This window comes from Nerophis ophidion, linkage group LG19, assembly GCF_033978795.1.
Source record: "Nerophis ophidion isolate RoL-2023_Sa linkage group LG19, RoL_Noph_v1.0, whole genome shotgun sequence".
Lineage (NCBI taxonomy): Eukaryota > Metazoa > Chordata > Actinopteri > Syngnathiformes > Syngnathidae > Nerophis > Nerophis ophidion.
In genome coordinates, this window is record NC_084629.1 from 10,088,657 (window position 1) to 10,115,819 (window position 27,163).

Below are 27,163 nucleotides of genomic sequence, written 5' to 3' on the forward strand. Positions count from 1 at the left end.
CCTGTACAGCCTGTTCACGGTGAGTGGGTCCGACACCCTGGAGCCTCGCATTGAGTTCCAGCTGCCTTACCACCTCCGTGGAGATGTTTGCATCCTCAAGGGTCCCACGGTGTTGTGGACACATGCGGATGCTGTGTTTCATACATCCAGGGAGGACTCTGGACGGGTGAAGGAAGTGGCCCTCCAGCTGTCCCACTGTCTCATCGGGGAGCTTCCACTCCATGGGGGACGAGCATTCCTACTGGGACAGTCCTCCACAAACCAGACCCTTGGCTACCTGCTAGAGACTGCTTGCACCTTTGATGGCTCCATGATTCTACCATACCCATACATCAGCATCACTAAGTGCATCCATGTGCTGTCAGCTCACCAAGAAGGTGATTTGCTAGGATGCACCGTGGTTGCAGCCACGTCCAGTCAACAACTTGTATACCTGGAGGACGGCGTGGTGAAGGACACATGTCAGCTACCATTCCAGCAACCTGAAAATATTCAGGTGGTTGACACCGGACGGAATGGACTCCTCTTTGTCGTGTCTTTTTGCCACGGACATGTGTGTGCTGTCAGGAAGGACACGTTGCAGGTACAGTATCAGTAGGGGTTTGTTGACAATTTTCACAGCCTCTTGGGTGCATTATCTAGAATACAATAGAATAGAATAGATTTTATTGTCATTATATTATATTAAGCATTTAAGTCTCACTTTAAAACTCATCTGTATACTCTAGCCTTTAAATAGACCTCCTTTTTAGACCAGTTGATCTGTCGCTTCTTTTCTTTCTCCTATGTCCCCCCCTCCCTTGTGGAGGGGGTCCGGTCCGATGACCATGGATGAAATACTGGCTGTCCAGAGTCGAGACCCAGGATGGACCGCTCGTCGGGACCCAGGATGGACCGCTCGACTGTGTATCGGTTGGGCACATCTCTACGCTGCTGATCCGCCTCCGCTTGAGATGGTCTCCTGTGGACGGGACTCTCGCTGCTGTCTTGGATCCGCTTGAACTGAACTCTCGCGGCTGTGTTGGAGCCACTATGGATTGAACTTTCACAGTATCATGTTAGACCCGCTCGACATCCATTGCTTTCGGTCCCCTAGAGGGGGGGGGGGGGGGGGGGTTGCCCACATCTGAGGTCCTCTCCAAGGTTTCTCATAGTCAGCATTGTCACTGGCGTCCCACTGGATGTGAATTCTCCCTGCCCACTGGGTGTGAGTTTTCCTTGCCCTTTTGTGGGTTCTTCCGAGGATGTTGTAGTCGTAATGATTTGTGCAGTCCTTTGAGACATTAGTGATTTGGGGCTATATAAATAAACATTGATTGATTGATTGATATCTGCATACAACGAGATTAAAGACTCCAATTTAAGGTCCGGCTGTGGGAACAAATATGGGGTAAAATAAATAGCACAAGAGGTAATAAAGGAAAAACAAACAGTTGAAAAATCAATCAATGTTTATTTATATAGTCCAAAATCACAAATGTCTCAAAGGACTGTACAAACCACTACGACTACAACATCCTTGGAAGAACCCACATAAGGGCAAGGAGAACTCACACCCAGTGGGACGCCAGTGACAATGATGACTATGAGAAACCTTGGAGAGAACCTCAAAAGTGGGCAACCCCCCTCTAGGGCAGTGGTTCCCAACCTTTTTTCATTGTTGTACCCCCTGTGAACATTTTTTTAATTCAAGTACCCCCTAATCAGAGCAAAGCATTTTTGGTTGGAAAAAAGAGATAAAGAAGTAAAATACAGCGCTATGTCATCAGTTTCTGATTTGTTAAATTGAATAACAGTGCAACATATTGCTCATTTATAGTGGTCTTTCTTGAACTATTTGGAAAAAAAGATATAAAAATAATTAAAAACTTGTTGAAAAATAAACAAGTGATTCAATTATAAATAAAAATGTATACACATAGAAGTAATCATCAACTTAAAGTGCCCTCTTTGGGGATTGTAATAGAGATCCATCTGGATTCATGAACTTAATTCTAAACATTTCTTCACAAAAAAAGAAATCTTTAACATCAATATTTATGGAACATGTCCACAAAAGAATGTAGCTGTCAACACTGTTGCATTTCTTCTCACAGTTTATGAACTTACATTCATATTTTGTTGAAGTATTTTTTAATAAATATATAAAGGATTTTTGAATTGTTGCTATTTTTAGAATATTTTAAAACGATCTCAAGTACCCCTTGGCATACCTTCAAGTACCCCCAGGGGTACGCCTACCCCCATTTGAGAACCACTGCTCTAGGGGACCGAAAGCAATGGATGTCGAGCGGGTATAACATGATACTGTGAAAGTTCAATCCATAGTGGCTCCAACACAGCCGCGAGAGTTCAGTTCAAAGCGGATCCAAGACAGCAGCGAGAGTCCCGTCCACAGGAAACCACCCCAAGCGGAGGCAGATCAGCAGCGTAGAGATGTCCCCAACCGATACACAGGCGAGCGGTCCATCCTGGGTCTCGACTCTGGACAGCCAGTACTTCATCCTTGGTCATTGGACCGGACCCCCTCCACAAGGGAGGTGGGGACAGAGGAGAAAAAGAAAAGAAGCGGCAGATCAACTGGTCTAAAAGGAGGTCTATTTAAAGGCTAGAGTATACAAATGAGTTTTAAGGTGAGACTTAAATGCTTCTACTGAGGTGGCATCGCGAACTGTTACCGGGAGGGCATTCCAGAGTACTGGAGCCCGAACGGAAAACGCTCTATAGCCCGCAGACTTTTTTGGGGCTTTAGGAATCACTAATAAGCCGGAGTCTTTTGAACGCAGATTTCTTGCCGGGACATATGGTACAATACAATCGGCAAGATAGGCTGGAGCTAGACCGTGTAGTATTTTATACGTAAGTAGTAAAACCTTAAAGTCACATCTTAAGTGCACAGGAAACCAGTGCAGGTGAGCCAGTATAGGTTTAATAGGATCAAACTTTCTTCTTCTTGTTAAAAGTCTAGCAGCCGCATTTTGTACCAACTGTAATCTTTTAATGCTAGACATGGGGAGACCCGAAAATAGTACGTTACAGTAATCGAGACGAGACGTAACAAACGCATGGATAATGATCTCAGCGTCTTTAGTGGACAAAATGGAGCAAATTTTTGAGAACAAGCAATCCTGTACAATATACAAAACACTGTAGAAATACAAAATACTGTATAATATACAGAACAAGACAATAGTACTGAAGTAATAAATAATCAGTGTCGGACGTATTGCACTCGAAGGGTAGTATTGCACAGTAGGGTATTATGGCAGGATATTGTACAGGGGTGTATTATTATTATTATAAGTTACAGTTTAACATGGTGACAACTCTGGGGAAAAAGCTGTCTCTGAGCCTTTTTGTTCTGGCTGTGATGCGCCTGTAGTGCCTGCCCGATGGTAGCAGGTGGAACAGGTGGTAGCCAGGGTGTGTGCTGTCTCTGGTGACGGTATTTGCTTTCTTGAGGCAACGGGAGTTATGTAAATCCTTCAGGGAGGGCAGGGGGCAGCCGATGATTTTTTCTGCAGACTTTATGACCCTCTGAATTGGCTGTTTGTCTGCTTCAGTGCAGCTGGCGTACCACACTGTTATGCAGTACGTCAGCAGGCTCTCGACAGCCGAGCAATAGAACGTCACCATCAGCTGCCTCTCCAGTCTGTTCTTCCTCAGCACCCTCAGGAAGTGGAGTCTCCGCTGGGCCTTCTGGATGATCACAGTTGTATTTTGGGTCCAGGTCAGGTCAGCAGATATGAGGGTGCCGAGGAACTTGAAGGAGCTGACTCTCTCCACCTCCTTGCTGTTGATGTAGAGGGGGGCAGAGTCTGCAGTGTTTTTCCTGAAGTCAAAGATGAGTTCCTTGGTTTTTGTGGTGTTCAGTGCCAGATTATTCACTGAACACCATGCTGAGGGTAGTGGTGCTGGGCGTTTCTATGATATGCTATCCATCCATTCATCCAATTTCTACCACTTGTCCCTTTTTAGGGTCGCGGGGGGTGCTGGAGCCTTCCTCAGCTGCATTCCGGCGGAAGGTGGAGTACACCCTGGACAAGTCTCCACCTCATCGCAGGGCCAACACAGACAACAAACGAATAATACAGCTTTTTAGCAAGGTGATGAGGTGGCGACTTGTCCAGGGTGTACACCGCCTTCCGCCCTTGTGCAGCTGGGATAGGCTCCATAAGGGACAGGCGGTAGAAAATAAAGTTATGAAGTTCCATTGATTGTCACACACACACCGGGTGTGGTGAAAAATGTCCTCTACATTTGACCAATCCCCATGTTCACCCCCTGGGAGGTGAGGGGAGCAGTGAGCACGAATCATTTGGTGATTTAACCCCCAATTTCAACCCTTGATGCTGAGTGCCTAGCGGGGAGGCAATGGGTCCCATTTTTTGTAGTCTTTGGCCTGACTTGGCCGGGGTTTTACAATCTCCCAGTCTCAGGGCGGACACTCTAACCCAGTGGTTCTTAACCTTGTTGGAGGTACCGAATAAAATGTTGTTTTTTTCAAACTCAAGACAAAGTTATGTGTTTTTGGTAACACTTTAGTATGAAGAACATATTGTAAGTAACAACGACTTAAGTTGGAGTTATTTGGTTAGGGTAAAGGTTCCAAAGACATGCACCTGGGAATAGGTTGATTGGCAACACTAAATTGGCCCTAGTGTGTGAATATGAGTGTGAATGTTGTCTGTCTATCTGTGTTGGCCCTGTGATGAGGTGGCGACTTGTCCAGAGTGTCCACCGCCTTCCGCCCGATTGTAGCTGAGACCCCGAAGGGGAATAAGCGGTAGAAAATGGGTGGATGGTTAGGGTTAGGGTTATAATGAGGCCATGCCGAATAAGGCATTAATAAGTACTTAATAATGACTAGTTAAGAGCCAATGTGTTACTAATTTGCATTTTAATAAGCAATTAATTAATGGTGAATATGTCCCCCATACTAAAGTGTTACCTTTTTTTTTTACTGGTGCACAAAATGAACCATGCATAAACATCACCTTGTTCAAAGAACAAAACTGACACTAAAGTCACACTAGACTGCATAAACTCACAACAAATTACACACCTGCAAATCAGTGTGACTTCTGCTGTTGCCGTATCCGTAATGCGCCGATAGGGAGAAGCTTTTATTTAGACGATGAGTCGGGTGTGTTTTGACCTCTGCCGAACCCCTGAGGCCGACTCACTGAACCCCTAGGATTCGATCGAACCCTGATTAAGAACCACTGCTCTAACCACAAGGCCACTGAGCTGTTGGCAAAATGGATGGATGGATGTCTTAGAAGTCCAGTTTCTGACACAACACAATGTTGTCAGGGTATATGTAGTATTTGCCATTGGCTATTTTGTCATAAGTATGCAGGTTCTTTTTCTTTAATTTTGGCTAGCCAAGTACTATTTCTAATACTGCACCTGAACTCTACAAAGAGGCTCCGCAGCCTCCGTAGTTGAACCTCCAGATTCTGTAGTAACTTCTTCCCTCAGGCCATAAGACTCACGCATCATAATAGTCCCCTCATTTCCTCCAAAAAACGGATGAACATGCTGGAATATAAAGACAATATAACATACATCCATAAACCTGGATGCATATGCAACAGTGCAATATTTTTATCTGTACAGTAATCTATTTATTTATATCTGCACCTTACTGCTCTTTTATCCTACACCACAGCGAGCTAATGCAACAAAATTGTGTTGCATTTTCGTAAAGTTCTTTATTCAAACGACAATAAAAGGAAGTCTAAGTCTTAAGTATATTTGCTTTAACCATGAACATTTCTCATACTATTTAAAATATCTGGCCTGGTGGGGTTTAAATAGCGATAGTGTATCCCCACTGCAGGTTGTTCATTGGTTGAACAAATTATTTATTTTTGCAACATTGTAAAAAAAAAAAAAACACACACCGCATTTTCTGGGCTGCAGAGCGTGTCGGTATTTGAGCCGCACACACCAAAATTTGGAAGAAATAAATATTTTTTACATAGAGTATATAACCACAGACATACCCTAATTGTTTCCAAAGTGTGCCTGTCATCTAGCAGTAAAATAGATAATCAAACAAAACAGAGGTCATTGTCATGGACCCACTAGCAGCGGAAGCTAGCTCTCCAATCAGCTAAACAGACTCAATAACTCAATACTGACGTGAAGTTAGCATATTTAGAATATTCGCGAGTTTGATTATATTAAGATAACACAAACAAATATGCGTGGAAACACTCCTACAGTCATCACAAATGGGACGGTTTTGTAAGTATGAATTGTTTTAGTTATATTGTAAAACTTACAAATGTTGCTTAAGAATCCTTTTCGAGCTGAAACACTATGGACGGATATACTTCCGGTTCAAGGCACAAATCAGGAACGACATTCTCAACCCGCATCACCAGTGAGCAAGTTTGCCCATAAGATGGCGCCATAGCACAAAAATAACACACACTTTTTCAGCACTTATGTTGGTGTTACTTGAAAACTATTTGTTCAATACAAAACATTATGGCCGTTAACAAGGAAAAATCCGTATTATAAGCCACAGGGTTCTAACGTGGGAAAAAAGTAGCGCATTATAGTCCGGAAAAAAAAAACATAATAAGAAATAACAAAAAACAAAACACTCATCCTACGCTTACCTGTACTACATAATCTCCTCTTTGCTGCAGTGTTCTATTTTATCCCTGGCCTCAGTCTCCTCCAGAATAAAATTTGTCATCACCAACTAATTAATTCAACACTCAAGCCCCCCTAACCCCCACACACACACACACAGTCTATGGGTTACTATAACATGCAGTAATGTATTACATGTTCCTTATTTATCACATATACAGTAACATAACCCTAAAATTGTTTAAATAAAACAATGACCTCGCTCATCATTATTGTCATTTTCTTTTGCAGGTCGTCGCCCAGTGGTCGGAAGTGAGCTCCGTGCATGTGGATGACTATCTTGGTTGTGGTACAGAACAGATGCTGTTATTTTTAAAGGATGAAGGGGGACCACCGCTGGAGCATTACATCATCACAGACCTATGTGGGATCTCTTATTCAGTAAGGAAATCCGAATTTAGTTAATCAGTGTTCCCCGATCACGCCGTTGATTGATTGTCAGAGAATTTTCTGGTCTGACCGGCAACAGCAATGGGAAGAGAAAAAGGCCTTCTCCTAAACACTCAAAATGCTGAATGTCCTTCATGTTTATCTTTTGTTTATTGCACAGGCTTCACTGCTCCCAATGGGGCTCCTTGAAAACAAACAAAACCAAGTTCTGTTCTGAAAGGCTATTGGTAGCTTGTCTGTGGACTTCCAGAAAGTTCTTGGAAAGAAAGCAAATGAAATAGGGATATTAGGACCAATATCAATTAGAAAGCTATAAACAAAGATGTAGAACTAGCATTCAGCATGCTTCTCATTAATGTAAATATATTGCAATTTCAGCGTGGTGAGCACAGCGGAGAAACATCAAAGGCTGCTGCTCCACCGGAGAACCACCTCCTCACACTTCGAGCTTTAGAGTCCAGACTGCAGGTGATCCATAACATATTGCTGATGTTACACCAATAACTTGTTGTAATAGGAAATAACTCAGTTCTTGTGACTTTTCATTGAGTCATACTTGATTTTGATGACAACAATTGGACTATTTTTAATATGATGCGTCTTACATATTTTCCACTGTCCCGTGTCTTTTGACTTCCCTCTGCCGCGTGACTGCCGTCTGTAACTCAGAGTGGACTGAGCGTGCTGCAAGACCTTCAAAGAGAAGTGAGAGTGAAGGAAAGAGTTGTGCAACAGTCGGTGAAAGCCCTCACTGATGTCATCCACCGTCGAGAGCCATGTCTCACACAGCCTGAACAGGTATTACCATTGTGCTGCAAACTGCAACTTCCTCAATATATTCAGTGTACAGTGGAACCTCAATTTACGGTTTCTTGAATAGGGTTCTGAAATAAAAACAATGGTTTACTGAAGCACATTTCTCCATAAACATTGTAAACATGAACAATGGGTTCCAGCTTTCCCAAACATCCATATTTCAGGAAAAGTTGATGGACTTTGAACACAATTTAAAGTCCCATACAGTGCTGTATATCAAACAACATAACAAAGGGGTGATGGATAATTTTTATATTTAATAGCAAAGCCAAAATAACAACAACAGCTGAACTGTTCCTTTTTCTTATGCAAGCGCCACACACACACACAGTCTTTCGACCTGTTGTGCACTCACAGTTTGAAATCACAAAACTCTAACTTTAACAGACAGTATGCTACAATGATTAGGAATAAAAAAAAATAAAATCCACCCTATCTGGTTGGTTAATCTTATTTTCAAGGGACAGTTATCTGTGCATATTTCCCGAATGTTTCAAACCCCAAATTGCTTCTCCATAGCTTTCTTTGTAGTCACATTTAGCGAGCAAAACTTGAAAAATATTGTAAAAAGGCTAAAAAAAACCACTTAAAAAGCACACCGAGTAGCAAATAGCGCTGTTGCTAACAACAGCACTGCTCTGCTGACTGAATGAGAATGGCGATCAATCAGTTTGCCCACAAATGATGTGCTGCAGCCACACAATGGGTGAATTAATTGTTTGTTCAACAAAGTATACCGTATTTCCTTGAATTTCCGGAGGGCATATAATATGCGCCTGCCTTGAATTACTGCCGGGTCAAACTCACTTCGCAAAATAATTAGCGCATGTTTAGTATTACCGCCGGGTCAAACTCGTGACGTCACAAGTGACACTTCCCCTGTCATAATTTTCAAAATGGAGGAGGCTGATTTCAATACCAGTAATTTGAAATCGACTAAAGGGAAGAATATTAAAGGCCTACTCAAATGAGATTTTCTTATTTAAACGAGGATAGCAGGTCCATTCTATGTGTCATACTTGATCATTTCGCGTTATTGCCATATTTTTGCTGAAAGGATTTAGTAGAGAACATCGATAATAAAGTTCGCAACTTTTGGTGCTGATAAAAAAGCCTTGCCTTTACCGGAAGTAGCAGACGATGACGTCACAAGGGTGAGGGCTCCTCACGTCCTCACATTGTTTATAATGGGAGCCTCCAGCGGCAAGAGCTATTCGGACTGAGAAAACGACAATTTCCCCATTACTTTGAGCGAGCATGAAAAATTTGTGGATGATGATATTGATAGCGAAGGACTAGAAAAAATAAATAAAATAAAAGCGACGGCTCTGGGCGGCGGCAGTGTGAGCGTTTCAGATGTAATTAGACACATTTACTAGGATAATTCTGGAAGATCCCTTATCTGCTTATTGTTTTAATAGTGTTTTAGTGAGATTGTAAAGACATACCTCGATGTCTGATGGCTGCGGTGAACACGCAGTGTCTCAGAGAGAAGCCGAAGAGCCAAGCTCACAGCTGCCTTTTAAACAGCTACTGCAGGAGGACGAATAATCCAATGATGTCTCCGGTAAGATATACATATCACAATTTTCCCATTCAAAAACATGCTGGTTGACGTAGAGAAACATGTTCGCTTGACCGCTCTGTGTTAAAAACAAAGAAACACCGGCTGTGTCTCGGTGCTAAAGACAGCTGCAATACACCGCTTTCCACCGACAGCAGTGTTCTTTATAGTCTCCATTATTAATTGAACAAATTTCAAAAGAATCAGCAACACAGATGTCCAGAATACCGTTTAATTGCGCGATAAAAAGAAAGGACTTTTAGTCGCAAATAGTGTTGCGCTAATATTTCCTGACAGTCCGTGACATCACGCGCACGCGTCATCATTCCGCAACGTTTTCAACGAGAAACTCCGCGGGAAATTTTAAATTGCAATTTAGTAAACTAAACCGGCCGTATTGGCATGTGTTGCAATGTTAATATTTCATCATTGATATATAAACTATCAGACTGTGTGGTCGGTAGTAGTGGGTTTCAGTAGGCCTTTAAGAGCTATTCAGTAGGATTTAAGGTCCAAGCTTACATCACACTCAAATTTTTACTGCATGCCTTTGGTAAGTGCCGGAGTGAGAAGAGGTTTTAAGATAATTAGCGCATGCTTACTTTTACCGCATGCCTTTGGTAAGCGCAGGAGTGAGAGGAGGTTTTAAATTAATTAGCGCCCCGTTGGCAATTCAAGGAAATACGGTATTTCTATTCATTCTGCGGTTTGTAAATCCAAAAGTTCCTTCAACAAGAGGTTACAGCTACCACTGTACATCTGAATATACCGCGGTACCCCGGTGCCTGTAGCACTTGTGCAGTGCCGGTCCGTCACATGATTATCGTGCTACTCACTTGTCTGAGTCATTTTCAGTATTAGTAATTCTATACTAGTATACAAGCTGCACACTTACTATTTTAAAGAATATGTCCACGTTTCATTACTTTAGTATTGTCCTTTGAGAAGCGATACTGTGATGCAAATTGTAGCAGTAACGTGAAGGGTGCACTCACTCTTTTGAGATTGTGTATATGCAGTATATCTTCAATATGTGAGTCCTTTCGCCTCCCTACCCCATAAGTCTTTCATGTGATAGGATATGCTGGCACTTGTCACTCAAGTTGATATGTTGTCAAAATGGAAACAACAAGGTGACAGCCTGTGTTTGTGATGCTGCCACAGGCACCGAGGGCGACCATGTAACCAAGTACAGCAGCACTAAAAAAGCAAACGTCGCTTCTAAAAGCAAAGGTCGCCACTTGTGCACCTAAACTATCTTTTGTCGACATCCCAACTCCAAAACTGTAATGACTATCAGCACTGTCACACACTTGTCATTAGTCATTATCATCTTTCCGTCCAGGAAGGCCTCGTCTCTCTGTGGGAAAGTGATGACGAGTCAAAGGACGAGGCCTCTGATGACAAGACCCAAGTCATGCCAGCGGTGTCCTACAAACCTCAAGTTGACAAGCTCTGGCATCGCATTGTCCTGGACCGATTGGTCGTGGGAGTGATACTCAAGGCTGAGAACTGGGTGTAAGTTTATACACTTTACGCTGGCTGGCTGCAACATAAAAGCCTGCATTAGAGCTGTCTGCCATTACAAAGGCGTCGTGTGGGTGTGCCTATTATCATTTACAAGACACAAAACCAGGTTTTACCAAGTATTACATATTTTTGATGGCCTGTGCCTTATGTGAATTTAAGCCACATGCAGGGTAGTTAGGTGGTTGTCATGGCAACACCTTTTCCTCCTCAACCTACCTGATACTTTGCAGGAGCAAGATTGCAGCAATCTCGTACTTCCTTCCACCACCTGTTCCAGCACACAGAGAAAAAAAATTCCTATTGCCTTGGGTGCCTATTGAATTTTTGATGTATTCTCACCATCTGGAATATTACTGTTAATCACCCTCTTGCATTTGTAAACACACTCACACATCTGTGCTACTGTCCCTATGATGTCTGGTCCTCAGTGATGTGCTATTTTTGTTCCAGACCAGCGGTCGGTACGAGTTTATCCGTCCTGACAGTGGCGAGCCAGAGCTCACCGCCCGCAGTCATCCAGACCCAAAGCCAAGTGTTGTGGCTCCCCGCGCTCGGCCCCTCTGCCGTCGCCGCCACCTCCTCAGCCTCCACCTTCCCAGAGCCGACAGCCAAAAGAAGCAAGCGGCACGACGCAGGCGGCCCAAATGATCTCAACACTGCCAGACTCGCCGTGACTGCCGTGACCAGGTTGGCACCTTTGCTGAACTCCGGCTGTGTCAAGTGCGATGTCATGCTCCATTACGCCCCGAGACAGGATGATTCCCTTGGCCTTGCCAGCGTATCGACACCGGCTGTCCTGCATTGCGGTCAAGTTACTGTAGACATCCACAAAGATTTCAAAGCTCAACTGTTGAAAAACCCCGAGATTAAAACAGGTAAGGAGAGTTTAAAAGGCATTCCTTCAAAAGCGCATCAGGGCCCACAGTGAAAATAGATCATGGTAACATTGTAATATTATTAGAATTATGGCTGTCAAAGTTAACGCTGTAACACATATGATTAATCACACAAAATGACTGCATTCGTCATGTGTAAAAGCAGATTAATGACGCAACTTATTTTGACCACACATGCTGCCTTACCTTAACCAAAAAATATTACCTGAAATACTGCGCGAGTTGTAACTTCTTATATAGTCAACTTTTAAAAGTGTGGTTAATCTGATGAAAAAAATAATAGATTGACTGCACTGATGTGATGATAATGTATAAAAATAATTGTAGGAAAATGAAATGCAATTAAAACACTTATGATTGCTTATGATCAAACAAACTATAAAAATAAGTGATTTCAATTGTGTAGTCCTCAAAATGTTTGGACAATCAGAACATGTTCATATCAATTGGCTTTTTTTCTTATTTTTTCTAAACACGTTTCGTAACATAACTACTTGTTAATTTAGATCTTTTTCTTGTATAATTACAGCTTTATTCACATTAAATTAAAACTTTTATTCGCCTAAAATTCCAACTGCCAAATTCCTTTATTCTCTTACTATAAACGTCCGATGTAAAACCCAATTTTTTAATTTAATAAAATGTTTCTATTTTTGCATATCATTTATCACATCAAATTACAACAAAGTCTTAATTCAAATAAAATTATACTTTTTATTTTCTGATACTATTATGACTTCATATTTAAAACTACAACTTCTTATATACTATTGCACACTTTATTCTAATAAAACTCTGACTTTGTGTACATGGAAAAAGTTTGTCTTCGAAGACTTTTGTGTCATAATAGTATTACTTAATTCCTGTAAAATTACTATCTTTTTATGTAATACGTAATTTCAATTGTGATATGTTTTCTGTTAAACATGAATCCATGTTATTGCTACTTAAACTTTCTATGACTATTCTCAAAGTTTTGTTTCAGGGTGGCCTTAATCGTTTATAATACTGTAAAAATTCAACTCATGTATGTTAACCATTACCTTTTTTTACTGTACCCAGAAGAGGCTCAAGAGGACTTTCTGTGTCTTTTGGTGGTGCAAGACCATTGGGTTTTCCGCATAAACTCTCCCAATCACAGCTTTGGTGATATTGACGGCTGGCTGCAAAGGAGAGTGGGCTGTAAGAGGATAGAAGTGAGCCCTCAGCATCGACTTTTGGCTTCTCAAGAACCATCTGCTATCTCACTGTTGCACTGGCATCTCATCAGCCCATTCCAAGGGGAGCTGACAGTCCACTCCAGGTGAGAAGGACATATTTCTAGTGCCAAAACAGAACACTCAGGCCAGAAGAGCTTTTACAAATAGAAATCAAGCAAAAAGTGTGACTTAGCAAGAGTTTAGTAAGCAAACTTACTAACTGACATCTTTCTCACAAAAGCTGTTTTGTGAGAAAGATGTCAAATCACCAATTGAAAATAGCAAAAATGTGCACTTTGCACTGCTGGATCTTAAGAACGTGCTAAGCAGAGCTTCACAATGCAAAAAGAAGAAATGGTAATACAATTGAAACAAAATTTTCTGTTCATCAGCTATTTAAACGTTTCAGATCATAAAGTACAAGCTCAAAAAATCCTATCAAAGTGTCAAAAGATTTAAAGGAGAACTAGACTTTTGGGGAATTTTGCCTATTATAAAAGACACGATGATCGATGTAAAAAAATAAAATAATTTTTGCATTGTAAATATTAAATACATAAATGATAAATGAATAAATGGGTTGTACTTGTATAGCGCTTTTCTACCTTCAAGGTACTCAAAGCGCTTTGACACTACTTCCACATTTACTCATTCACACACACATTCACACACTGATGGAGGGAGCTGTCATGCGAGGCGCCAACCAGCACCCATCAGGAACAAGGGTGAAGTGTCTTTCTCAGGACACAACGGACGTGACGAGGTTGGTACTAGGTGGGAATTGAACCAGGGACGCTCGGGTTGCGCACGGCCACTCTTCCACTGCGCCACGCAAAAGTTCGCTTACAATGTAGCCGATGGGAGCCGGGCAATTCCGCCTATAAAGCCCTTTAAAAAAACATCGAAACACTTCTATTGAGGTTTTATGTACATTATGCAAGTATAAATGTAATGTAGTAATGATCATATTCATAATAATATTTATTATTTACATATTTTGATAATTTAAAACATTTCTAAAATGCATCACATTTATTTTTTGTTTTTCTTCATCACTAATTATTACTCAATGCAGACTTCATGGGAGCCAACAAGCATATTAAAACAGCAGTTGTGCAAGCTCTGCTGTCATTAGGAGGCTGACTGCTAGGATGTTCATATATTCCCACTTAGGTGAAGAATGACTCATAATCCTTATGAAGAAACAGGGTGAGGGGGCTGGGTGGACCAAACCTTTTTTGTGTTGTTTTCGCCAGTTTCGAGTCCTAAATGGCTGTCAGTGTCCCAAGTTGTCAGAATACCTACTCAGACATCTTCTGTCCAGGTGAGATGCATGATATATGATGTCGAATAAACTTACAGGGAGCAAGGAAGCAAAAAAGCAGCAGACCAATCGATGATCTAGACATAGGGACACACGGAAGTGATCACGGTGCCGCTATAACTAGTTTGTCTGTGTTAGCGCTTATAATAGCATCACTAATACTTGGTTAATATTCAAATCACAAAATGTAAATGTAGCGGTTTTGAATAGTTATTTATTGGATATTTTGGACAAAATGGAGAAGCTCCCATTGGCTCAGCTGTAAGGGGACTTTTATTTACAAGTAAAAATGCATAAAAAAATAATCCGTCATCATGTCTTTCATAATGATTGTGAACAATAGGCAAAATTACAAAAAAGTGCAGTTCCCTTTTACTAATAAATAGTTTCACCATTTTGTTGATTAATTTTAAGCTTGGTTTAGGTAGCCCACCTGGTCCTGCCCCTGCATCTTGCTTGGGATTTTAAACCACAGTCCCCTGATTGAGGGAGCTAAAAGCCTTAACTTTTTTGTCCAGCACAACTCCTAAAATGTCAGGAAATGAGGTGCACACTTGGGAAGTCTCGATCGGCTATGCGCGAAGCCACCACTAGACATGGTCAAAAGCCTACAACGAACGTCTCTCAGAACACTGACTAAATCCCACTCCCGATTTGACAGAGCCTATGATAAGACGGTGGCAGAATGTACAGAGAAGAACCTCAAATCGGAAATCTCCGCTTTTCGAACCAACATGCAGCAGTCTGGCCTATTATATACCATTAATGATCTTGCTGGACAAAAAAGCAAACCATCTATTCTATTCAAAGGTATATCCTCTAAAAAACGGAAAGAAAACTGAGCATCCCACTTTTAAAACCTCTTAGGGGGACAACAAGCTACCCACCAAGGGAACAGACCTTTACCTCTTATTCAGATTGCCAAGCCTCTTGACATTAGTGCGTCTCCATTTACCATGCAGGAGCCGCGTGAGGCAGTAGAGTTTCTAAGAGCCAATAAGTCTCCTGGCCTCGATATTATCCAGTCTCATCTGAATAGAGCCCATTTTTCACAACCTACTGCTCAAGTTCTATAGTCACACTTTTTCTGCTTTATCGCCACCATCTGCTTAGATGAAGTCTGGTATTGTGCCAATTTCCAAAAAAGGAGACTTAACATTGGACTCAACTATCGAGGCATCGCTCTGACACCAATCGATCAATTAAGAAGTCTTGATCAATATCCTTCTCCTGTACAGCATCTCACAACCTTTCATTGCCGCCATGAAAGAACTCTGCCAACACTCAGGCTATGGGTATTACAACTGATGGCGAAACTGCGAGTGTGTACTTCCAAATTGAGGCGGGAGTTTTACAAGGGTACACACTTGCTCCATTTTTCTTTCTCATTGTATTGGTCTTTGTCCAGCGCCTCTCTCTGGACACAATTAACCATAAAGGCCTGCAGCTCCATCCGTGATGCTGCAGAAGTCAATCAATCAATGTTTATTTATATAGCCCCAAATCACAAATGTCTCAAAGGACTGCACAAATCATTACGACTACAACATCCTCGGAAGAACCCACAAAAGGGCAAGGAAAACTCACACCCAGGGGGCAGGGAGAATTCACATTCAGTGGGACGCCAGTGACAATGCTGACTATGAGAAACCTTGGAGAGGACCTCAGATGTGGGCAACCCCCCCCCCTCTAGGGGACCGAAAGCAATGGATGTCGAGCGGGTCTAACATGATACTGTGAAAGTTCAATCCATAGTGGCTCCAAGACAGCAGTGAGAGTCCCGTCCACAGGAAACCATCTCAAGCGGATCAGCAGCGTGGAGATGTCCCCAACCGATACAGGCGAGCGGTCCATCCTGGGTCCCGACGAGCGGTCCATCCTGGGTCTCGACTCTGGACAGTCAGTACTTCATCCATGGTCATCGGACCGGACCCCCTCCACAAGGGAGGGGGGGACATAGGAGAAAGAAAAGAAGCGGCAGATCAACTGGTCTAAAAAGGAGGTCTATTTAAAGGCTAGAGTATACAGATGAGTTTTAAGATGAGACTTAAATGCTTCTACTGAGGTAGCATCTCGAACTGTTACCGGGAGGGCATTCCAGAGTACTGGAGCCCGAACGGAAAACGCTCTATAGCCCGCAGACTTTTTTTGAGCTCTAGGAATCACTAATAAGCCGGAGTCTTTTGAACGCAGATTTCTTGCCGGGACATACGGTACAATACAATCGGCAAGATAGGCTGGAGCTAGACCGTGTAGTATTTTATACGTAAGTAGTAAAACCTTAAAGTCACATCTTAAGTGCACAGGAAGCCAGTGCAGGTGAGCCAGTACAGGCGTAATGTGATCAAACTTTCTTGTTCTTGTCAAAAGTCTAGCAGCCGCATTTTGTACCAACTGTAATCTTTTAATGCTAGACATGGGGAGACCCGAAAATAATACGTTACAGTAGTCGAGACGAGACGTAACAAACGCATGGATAATGATCTCGGCGTCTTTAGTGGACAAAATGGAGCGAATTTTAGCGATATTACGGAGATGAAAGAAGGCCGTTTTAGTAACGCTTTTAATGTGTGACTCAAAGGAGAGTCAACCTGCCACACACCATACAGACCTTGATTTTGCACAGGACATCGGTCTGGTCTCCGATTTTGTCACAAATGCTGAATCCCTTTTCCACTCACTACAAAACGCTGGTGGCCTAATAGGACTCCATTGCAATGATAGCAAGACTGAAATAATCCCGTCAGTTCCAAATTGCTGTTTTTTTGTCATTTTCTGGTAACAGTATAAACCAAGAAATCGTCTTCAAGTAACTCGGGTCTTTTATAATTGGACGCCGCAAAGGTTATGAAGTTCCACAACACTCGGCGTGGACAGCCTGCAAAACTGCATAAGATACGGCACTCGATCATCAATAATAAGACGAAAATGTACATGTTTGGAATGTTAATAGGGCCTATTCTCTTCAACGGCGCATAAACGTGGACTCTGGCCACACAACAATAGAAGCGCCTGGATGGAGCTTACACCTACATGCTCAGATGAGTCCAAAACATCGACTGGTCCAAGCATGCTACCTTAGAGCGTATATACGGGCATACTCCAGCCACTATTTCAGGAGGTTGCTAAGTGGAGGCTCTCGTTGGTTGGGCACTGATATCGGACCACTGGGGAAATCATTCAGCCACTACTGCTGTGGAAACCCAGCGGCCCTGTCCGCTACAGAGGCTTCACCTTCCCATATGTACTATCAAGGGATGCTGGGCTAAAGAAGGAGGACCTCCCCGTTAATCACGACGGACCATGAACTGTGGTGGCGGGTAATCAAGTGTGCCCCGCGCCCCAGAGTTGCTCGATGATGATGATGATGAGGGAAGTTTCAATAAAAGTTTTTAACCTCTAATTCGATACCTATAATCAATTAATCAAGGTTTACTTATATAGCCCTTAATCACAAATGTCTCAAAGGGCTGCACAAGCCACAGCAGAGTCCTCTGCTCGGATCTTACTTCAGCGCAAGTACCTTGGAAGGCGTACTGAAATTAGATTTTCTTATTTTAAACGGGGACAGCAGGTCCATTCTATGTGTCATACTTGATCATTTCGCGATATTGCCATATTTTTGCTGAAAGGATTTAGTAGAGAACATCGACGATAAAGTTCGCAACTTTTGGTCGCTAATAAAAAAGCCTTGCCAGTACCGGAAGTAGCAGACGATGTACGCGTGACGTCACTGGTTGTAAGGCTCCTCACATCCTCACATTGTTTATAAGCATAGCCACCAGCAGCAAGAGCGATTCGGACCGAGAAAACGACGATTTCCCCATTAATTTGAGCGAGGATGAAAGATTTGTGGATGAGGAAAGTTAGAGTGAATAATAAAGGAAAAAAAACCGACAGGGCAGTGGGAGCGAGTCAGATGTCATTAGACATATTTACTAGGATATTTCTGGAAAATCCCTTATCTGCTTATTGTGTTACTAGTGTTATAGTGAGATTATAAAGTCATACCTGAAAGTCGGAGGGGTATGGTGACCGCCAGTCTCTCTAATGGAAGCCATGGAGGAGCCAAGAAAGTCGCAGCTGCCTCTTTGACAGCTGCAGGAGGACGCAAGCTCCGCTCATGTCTCTGGTAAGAGCCGACTTATTACCACAATTTTCTCACCAAAACCTGCCGGTTGACATGTGGTAGAGAAACATGTTCGCCTGACCGCTTTGTTCCATATTAAAGCTTCACAACAAACAAAGAAACACCGGCTGTGTTTGTTGCTAAAGGCAGCTGCAATCCACAGCTTTCCACCAACAGCATTCTTCTTTATAGTCTCCATTATTAATTGAACAAATGGCAAAAGATTCAGCAACACAGATGTCCAGAATACTGTGTAATTATGCGATTAAATCGGACGACTTTTAGCCGTGAGTGGGGCTGGGATAAAATGTCCGCTATAACCAATAACATCACAAGCACGCGTCAACATAAGCGTCATCATTCCGTGACGTTTTAAACAGGACACTTCGCGGTATATTTAAAATTGCAATTTAGTAAACTTAACCGGCCGTATTGGCATGTGTTGCAATGTTAAGATTTCATCATTGATATATAAACTATCAGACTGCGTGGTCGGTAGTAGTGGGTTTCAGTAGGCCTTTAAAACATGATAAAAAGAAGTCTTTGTGGATACAATAGTCTTTACAAATTGGCTTTGTTGGTCCTTTGCAGCCACTTCCAGATGCTCCAGCTTCTGGACTCCCTGCTAGGCTACCTTCCAGCGTCCTCCACCATCCAGCCCGTCAAGTACACAAGAGGAGAGTGGCCACAGCAGATTTTTTCTCTGACTTTGGAAAAGGAGGTGGCAACACTACATGAGTTTTTGTCATTGTTGCCATGTGTCGAGCAGGAAAGCGAGAGGATGACTGAGACCCCCGAGACAGGCTCGCTGGAGGGGCTCCAGAGGTGCCGACTGGCCTGGCAATATGATGTGGAGAGGAGTAGGCAGACTCTAAACCCCCTGGTGGATGTGAGTAGGTACCGCAAGCTTATCCAAAAGCTGTCGGAAATCCAGCTTGATGAGGATTTAGCTGCTCTCATGGAGACCTCGTCTTGATGAAATAATACAAACTTTACTGTGGGTGGTGAAGCCAACTTACAACAACATTCCAATGTCGTATCCCATCCCTTAATGAGCTTACTTCCACAATACCACCTCTGAGGTGTCATCGCATCCGTCCTGAATTGATGTGTCCTTCGAAGCACCACTCTCCGTGGATGCTCTCTAGTTTTACCTCAAAGTGAGAAGTGTTATGGTGGGGATAGCACATAGAAAAGCTTTTACCGCTCTTTCACCTCACGCTTCAGTTGTTTTCACCAATGATGCTCCTGTTAAAATGCCACAACTGAAGTCAAGAGACTCTTGTATGCACTAAATGTCTCAACAGACTGCAAGCAATTTGTTTTGTTTCAGAATTTCGCTGGAAATTACACAAGGGAGTGGGAATAGACTAAGATGACATGAAAGAGATTTTAATTAAAAAAGAATATACCTGGTTAAGAAATGTTGATGAAATACAATCGTTTGCCCTATTCTAAATGATCTTGCTTGTTTTTAGTATAACCTACCACATTATAAACCTGTACAGAAAAGGCTATGAAAGATAGATTTTTTGTTGTTGTTGTTTTGTTTATTTAAATATTTAATTCACCACTGAGTTTCCTATAACATTGTCTACAAAAGCGCCGGGCTAATTAGCACTCGGACAAAAGACAATGGCATTAACAGCTATGGCCGTAGGCAACCTCTTCATATGTATGTGTTTTAAAACAACTTATTTAATTACAGTACTTGCTGTAATGTTGTTTACAATTGATTCATAATTGAGAATTTTTTGGTATCTTTACATAACGTAGAGTCATTTCCTCCAAAAATGCCAATTCAACAAATAAAATGTAATTTGGACTTAACTAGCTAGGTAAAGTAATCAAAATATTCGAAACCTGTCAGGCTTATAGTGTGCACTTCTACAGCACTACAAACGACTAATAATCATGGATGCAGGACGGGGCCGATAACAAATTTGGCAGGATAATATATTGTGCCATAAGATTTTGCTGATAAACAATATTATTGTCAACATAATTTTGAGATCAAATTAAGCACTAATGTAATCATAATATAGAATAATGCAAGTAACTTTTTCAAATACAATAAACATGTATTTTTCTGTAGTATGTCTTACCATTGCAATCGAACGATCAAGAACTTATGATTATCCTAAACAAGTAAATGGACATAAAAATGAAATAGACTTTCAATCCTTGTTAGCAAAAATTCAACTGAAATATTAATCATCTTGAAGTGTAGTTTTTCCCTAGCTGGAAAAACTGGTTTGGGAGGTTGTTTTTTTTTCTGTTGCCATCACTTTCTAACAAATTTGGCATACTTGTGCTTTTGTCAGTGTTGCTCATTCGTTTGAAGCCAAAATATTCCCACGCATAGACATTTGGCGTTGCAATAATATGTTTCTAGCCAGGTCAGTAGCCCACGCCCACAGAGACAAGGATTGTAGATGGATGACAGCAGGGTGCACTGCATTCATTAATTTATTTTAAATTAACAGAGTGATGCATAGAGTAAACCCTCTTGCACCCTGATTGCGACAGAAAAAAAAAAAAAGCACACACAAACATGGCAATTTACCAATCACCATCCATCCATCCATCCATCATCTTCCGCTTATCCGAGGTCGGGTCGCGGGGGCAGCAGCCTAAGCAGGGAAGCCCAGACTTCCCTATCTCCAGCCACTTCGTCTAGCTCTTCCCGGGGGATCCCGAGGCGTTCCCAGGCCAGCCGGGAGACATAGTCTTTCCAACGGTTCCTGGGTCTTCCCCGTGGCCTCCTACCAGCTGGACGTGCCCTAAACACATCCCTAGGGAGGCGTTCGGGTGGCATCCTGACCAGATGCCCGAACCACCTCATCTGGCTCCTCTCGATGTGGAGGAGCAGCGGCTTTACGTTGAGCTCCTCCCGGATGGCAGAGCTTCTCACCCTATCTCTAAGGGAGAGCCCCGCCACCCGGCGGAGGAAACTCATTTCGGCCGCTTGTACCCGTGATCTTATCCTTTCGGTCATGACCCAAAGCTCATGACCATAGGTGAGGATGGGAACGTAGATCGACCGGTAAATTGAGAGCTTTGCCTTCCGGCTCAGCTCCTTCTTCACCACAACGGATCGATACAACGTCCGCATTACTGAAGACGCCGCACCGATCCGCCTGTCGATCTCACGATCCACTCTTCCCCCACTCGTGAACAAGACTCCTAGGTACTTGAACTCCTCCACTTGGGGCAGGGTCTCCTCCCCAACCCGGAGATGGCACTCCACCCTTTTCCGGGCGAGAACCATGGACTCGGACTTGGAGGTGCTGATTCTCATTCCAGTCGCTTCACACTCGGCTGCGAACCGATCCAGTGAGAGCTGAAGATCCCGGCCAGATGAAGCCATCAGGACTACATCATCTGCAAAAAGCAGAGACCTAATCCCGTGGCCACCAAACCGGAACCCCTCAACGCCTTGACTGCGCCTAGAAATTCTGTCCATAAAAGTTATGAACAGAATCGGTGACAAAGGACAGCCTTGGCGGAGTCCAACCTTCACTGGAAACGTGTCCGACTTACTGCCAGCAATGCGGACCAAGCTCTGACACTGATCATACAGGGAGCGGACTGCCACAATAAGACATTCCGATACCCCATACTCTCTGAGCACTCCCCACAGGACTTCCCGAGGGACACGGTCGAATGCCTTCTCCAAGTCCACAAAGCACATGTAGACTGGTTGGGCAAACTCCCATGCACCCTCAAGAACCCTGCCGAGAGTATAGAGCTGGTCCACAGTTCCACGACCAGGACGAAAACCACACTGTTCCTCCTGAATCCGAGGTTCGACTATCCGGCGAAGCCTCCTCTCCAGTACACCTGAATAAACCTTACCGGGAAGGCTGAGGAGTGTGATCCCACGATAGTTGGAACACACCCTCCGGTCCCCCTTCTTAAAGAGAGGGACCACCACCCCGGTCTGCCAATCCAGAGGTACCGCCCCCGATGTCCACGCGATGCTGCAGAGTCTTGTCAACCAAGACAGCCCCACAGCATCCAGAGCCTTAAGGAACTCCGGGCGGATCTCATCCACCCCCGGGGCCTTGCCGCCGAGGAGCTTTTTAACTACCTCAGCGACCTCAGCCCCAGAAATAGGAGAGTCCACTACAGATTCCCCAGGCACCGCTTCCTCAAAGAAAGACGTGTTGGTGGGATTGAGGAGGTCTTCGAAGTATTCCCTCCACCGATCCACAACATCCGCAGTCGAAGTCAGCAGAACACCATCCGCACCATACACGGTGTTGATAGTGCACTGCTTCCCCTTCCTGAGGCGCCGTATGGTGGTCCAGAATCGCTTCGAAGCCGTCCGGAAGTCGTTTTCCATGGCTTCCCCGAACTCTTCCCATGTCCGAGTTTTTGCCTCCGCGACCGCTAAAGCTGCACACCGCTTGGCCCGTCGGTACCCGTCCACTGCCTCCGGAGTCCTATGAGCCAAAAGAACCCGATAGGACTCCTTCTTCAGCTTGACGGCATCCCTCACTGCTGGTGTCCACCAACGGGTTCTGGGATTACCGCCACGACAGGCACCAACAACCTTGCGGCCACAGCTCCAATCAGCCGCCTCGACAATAGAGGTTCGGAACATGGTCCACTCGGACTCAATGTCCCGCACCTCCCTCGTGACATGTTCAAAGTTCTCCCGGAGGTGTGAATTGAAACTCTCTCTGACAGGAGACTCTGCCAGACGTTCCCAGCAGACCCTCACAATGCGCTTGGGCCTGCCAGGTCTGTCCGGCATCCTCCCCCACCATCGCAGCCAACTCACCACCAGGTGGTGATCGGTAGAAAGCTCCGCCCCTCTCTTCACCCGAGTGTCCAAAACATAAGGCCGCAAATCCGATGACACAACTACAAAGTCGATCATGGAGCTGCGGCCTAGGGTGTCCTGGTGCCAAGTGCACATATGGACACCCTTATGTTTGAACATGGTGTTTGTTATCGACAAACTGTGACGAGCACAAAAGTCCAATAACAAAACACCACTCGGGTTTAGATCCGGGCGACCATTCTTCCCAATCACGCCTCTCCAGGTTTCACTGTCGTTGCCAACATGAGCGTTGAAGTCTCCCAGTAGGACAAGGGAATCACCCGGAGGAGCACTTTCCAGTACTCCCTCGAGTGTACCCAAAAAGGGTGGGTATTCTGAACTGCTGTTTGGTGCGTAAGCACAAACAACAGTCAGGATCCGTCCCCCCACCCGAAGGCGAAGGGAAGCTACCCTCTCGTCCACTGGGTTGAACTCAAACGTACAGGCTTTGAGCCGGGGGGCAACCAGAATTGCCACCCCAGCCCGTCGCCTCTCACTGCCGGCAACGCCAGAGTGGAAGAGGGTCCAGTCCCTCTCGAGAGAACTGGTTCCAGAGCCCTTGCTGTGCGTCGAGGTGAGTCCGACTATATCCAGCCGGAACTTCTCTACCTCGCGCACTAGCTCAGGCTCCTTCCCCCCCAGTGAGGTGAGGTCCCACGTCCCACAGGTTTTTTTGACCATCCGTCAGGCCTAGCTGGACGCGTTTTTTATATACCGCATTTTTTGGAGTATAAGTCGCTCCGGAGTATTAGTCGCACCTGCCGAAAATGCATAATAAAGACGGAAAAAAAACATATATAAGTCGCACCGGAGTATAAGTCGCATTTTTGGGGGGAAATTTATTTGATAAAACCCAACAAATCAAATCAAATCAAATCAACTTTATTTATAAAGCACATTTAAAATTTACCACAGGAGTAGCCAAAGTGCTGTACAATGGACAGGTTAAAAGATAATACGAAGACCGAGCAAACAACACAACACAAACAGAACGTGATAAGAATAGACGTTTTAAAGGCAGTTTAAAATAAATAAAGAATAGTGAACAACAGGCTGAATGAGTATATGTTATATGACGCATAAATAACCAACTGAGAAGGTGCCTGGTATGTTAACGTAACATATTATGGTAAGAGTCATTCAAATAACTATAACATATAGAACATGCTATACGTTTACCAAACAATCTGTCACTCCTAATTGCTAAATCCGATGAAATCTTATACGTCTAGTCTCTACGTGAATGAGATAAATAATATTATTTGATATTTTACGGTAATGTGTTCATAATTTCACACATAAGTCGCTCCTGAGTATAAGTCGCACCCAAACTATGAAAAAAACTGCGACCTATAGTCCGAAAAATATGGGTACTGAAAAAACCTCCCACTCACAAGTTCCAAAAATTAATCAAAACACTTTTTTTTGCATCTGAGCATTCTCCAGCACTGTTTTTTAAAAATTTGTAAAGGGTTAATGCTTGGCCCCTTGTACCCAGACTGATGTGCTAATAATAGTAACCTCCCTCCATGCACAGTGGTAAACAGTGTGGCTCCAACATGTTCATAGTGATGCCACTGGATATGATGAGGCTGGTCACAAGCGGAAAATGATGGCTCCGTGGCAACCAAGTTGGATATTGAACTAAGTTATACCGGGTATTGTACGATAAAATACATGATAGGATTCTATTCATTAACAATCAAGCGCATATTCCTGTGTTTTACATAAAACACTGCATTCTAAAACAGTGGTGTCCACTGCAATGACAACATGCTTCAATGCACTTGAGACATCTTTCCCCAGCTAATATCAAGACCTTTTAACTTGAACTCTTAACACCTAAAGTCACCATGCAGAATAGGAACAAATTCACGATTAAAAAAAATTTAAAGATAAAGAAGAGCTGTATCAGGTAAAATAATTCAAATAAAAAAAATATCAATATATTTAAATAAAAGCCTGGCACTATGCAGTTTAGTAAATAAAAATGCTGTTAGACATCTAACAGCAGTATCTCTACATTGCTAAAATTGTAGTTCATGCCACTGCAATCTTCATAGAAGCATTATTTTTCATCTACTGCTTTGTTTTAATGTAGCGCATACAACCTTTGGCTTAAATAATGTACTGGCATTCTAGAACAATTTGCTATTTCTCACACTCTGGCCTTCCTGATTGGGTGTAGTTGTCATGGCAACTCTCATTTCTCGCCTCTCAGCGCTGACAACGCCCTCCCTGCACCTCGATCAAACGATGAAAAGTTATTTCAATCCCGAGCGTAATTGTACACCGCGAGTAATTTTTCTTTCATTTGCCTTTTCAAACATTTATCAATGGGACGTTATGCAAAGCTGAAATTGATGGGAATCCTATGTGAGGATTAGTGGTATTGATTAGTTTACAATCCCCATGATTTAGGCTGGATGACTCATGCAGCCTCGCATATTTATTTACTAAACTGGCCCATTTTCCTTCTTATGCATAAACATAAGCTAATGTAGTTATTATAGGACGTTAATCTGCATCTAAAGGGCTGCTGTCTTATGCGTAATATGCGTTGTGTACTTGTAGCGCACAAAACAAATATTTATGACTTTTTACATCAAATGGTTGCTCTGCTGTTAATGTAGTTTTCCACGTGTTTTTTTTAATTCACTTTGGTTCTTAAGCCAGCCCAATTTGAAGGTCCGTTATTATCACCACGCATTGGTGGAAACCCACTGTCAGATAATATCTACATTACCCCAGGCCAAGCAGCCATCCATGGCCAGTGTCATCACCTCAGCGAGATGAGACTTTTTATCTGACCTGTAATCGGGCCATTGCAGCATTTGTGTGCTATTCTCTTATAACGGAGACTATATCTTATTCTATAATAAAGAAAAGCAATATAAAGTCTAGCCGTATTCATGAAATGTGTAAAGATGAGTTGACCTTATATGAGATGGGAGAAAATGAAGCAAACACGGTGCAGTCAGTTTTATTGATGTTCAGGCTGATAAACATATTCAATAATAGCATTCAAAGAAAAAAATGTGTCCGTTTTTTGTTTCTACAGCATGACTTTTAGGCGGGTGCAGCCTTGTCCTTCCGCCGAGTATCTGCCAACATCCAGTTTTGTCAAAAAGTCCACAGCGGAGGCGAGAGAAGTATACAGAAAGATCATTTGTTTTCCAATAAATGTGAGTTTTCTACCAATAAGAAATAGTTCAGCAGACTACAAAAAGAAGTTTTAAACTCTAAAAGAGAGAGATTTATTTACTTGGGTGATGGTACATAAATGCACGCTCCAAACTCCTTGAAAATGTAAAATATTTCTCAGGGTTTTCCAAGCATTTTCACTTCAAAAATCAAACCTGAAACATGTTTGCTCCTTTAAAAAGTTACAAAATACATCTATACAGTAGTACCTCAGCTCACAAGTTTAATGGGTTTTGTGACGGACCTAGTAACCCGAAATACGCATATCTCAAATCAATGAGATAGTGATAATCAGTGAGATAATTGAAATGTATTTATTCCCTTCTCGGCCACCCAAAAAACACCCCAATTTTTACATAGTTTTTAATGGGAAAAATAAACTAGATAATGCAAATTTAATCAAAAACAGTACAACAAAATGTACTACAAACTACAGTAGTTTTACGAAGTGATGTATTTAAAATAGTAATTACAGTTTGTCCTGCGTGCTGATTTTTTTTGGTCAAACACACCATCAGCAGATTTTCTGTCTTCCTACAAAAAAATGCATGCCGTTTAGAACAAATTTTGTCCGTCAACTCGCTCTGCTTTAGTTGGATACAGGCTAG

The 27,163-nt window shown here is 42.9% G+C and overlaps 1 protein-coding gene across 5 annotated transcripts in view; it reads left to right on the top strand.

Annotated features, from left to right (window-relative positions):
• The window catches only part of LOC133537942 (Fanconi anemia group B protein-like), a 20,400-nt gene extending 421 nt beyond the window's left edge, over positions 1 to 19,979 (top strand). For 2 of the 5 annotated variants that reach the window (XM_061879129.1, XM_061879130.1), the window contains 9 exons: positions 1 to 19; positions 151 to 583; positions 6,904 to 7,053; positions 7,441 to 7,530; positions 7,732 to 7,860; positions 10,788 to 10,960; positions 11,423 to 11,847; positions 12,931 to 13,171; positions 19,112 to 19,979. The exon at positions 1 to 19 is cut by the window's left edge. In XM_061879129.1, the coding sequence (XP_061735113.1) occupies positions 1 to 19; positions 151 to 583; positions 6,904 to 7,053; positions 7,441 to 7,530; positions 7,732 to 7,860; positions 10,788 to 10,960; positions 11,423 to 11,847; positions 12,931 to 13,171; positions 19,112 to 19,496 (2,045 nt within the window). In that variant the 3' untranslated portion in view covers positions 19,497 to 19,979. Of the gene's footprint in view, positions 584 to 6,903; positions 7,054 to 7,440; positions 7,531 to 7,731; positions 7,861 to 10,787; positions 10,961 to 11,422; positions 11,848 to 12,930; positions 13,172 to 19,111 lie in introns of all 5 variants that reach the window. The other 3 variants (XM_061879126.1, XM_061879128.1, XM_061879127.1) reach the window with 2 other exon arrangements.
• Positions 19,980 to 27,163: the final 7,184 nt, after the last annotated feature.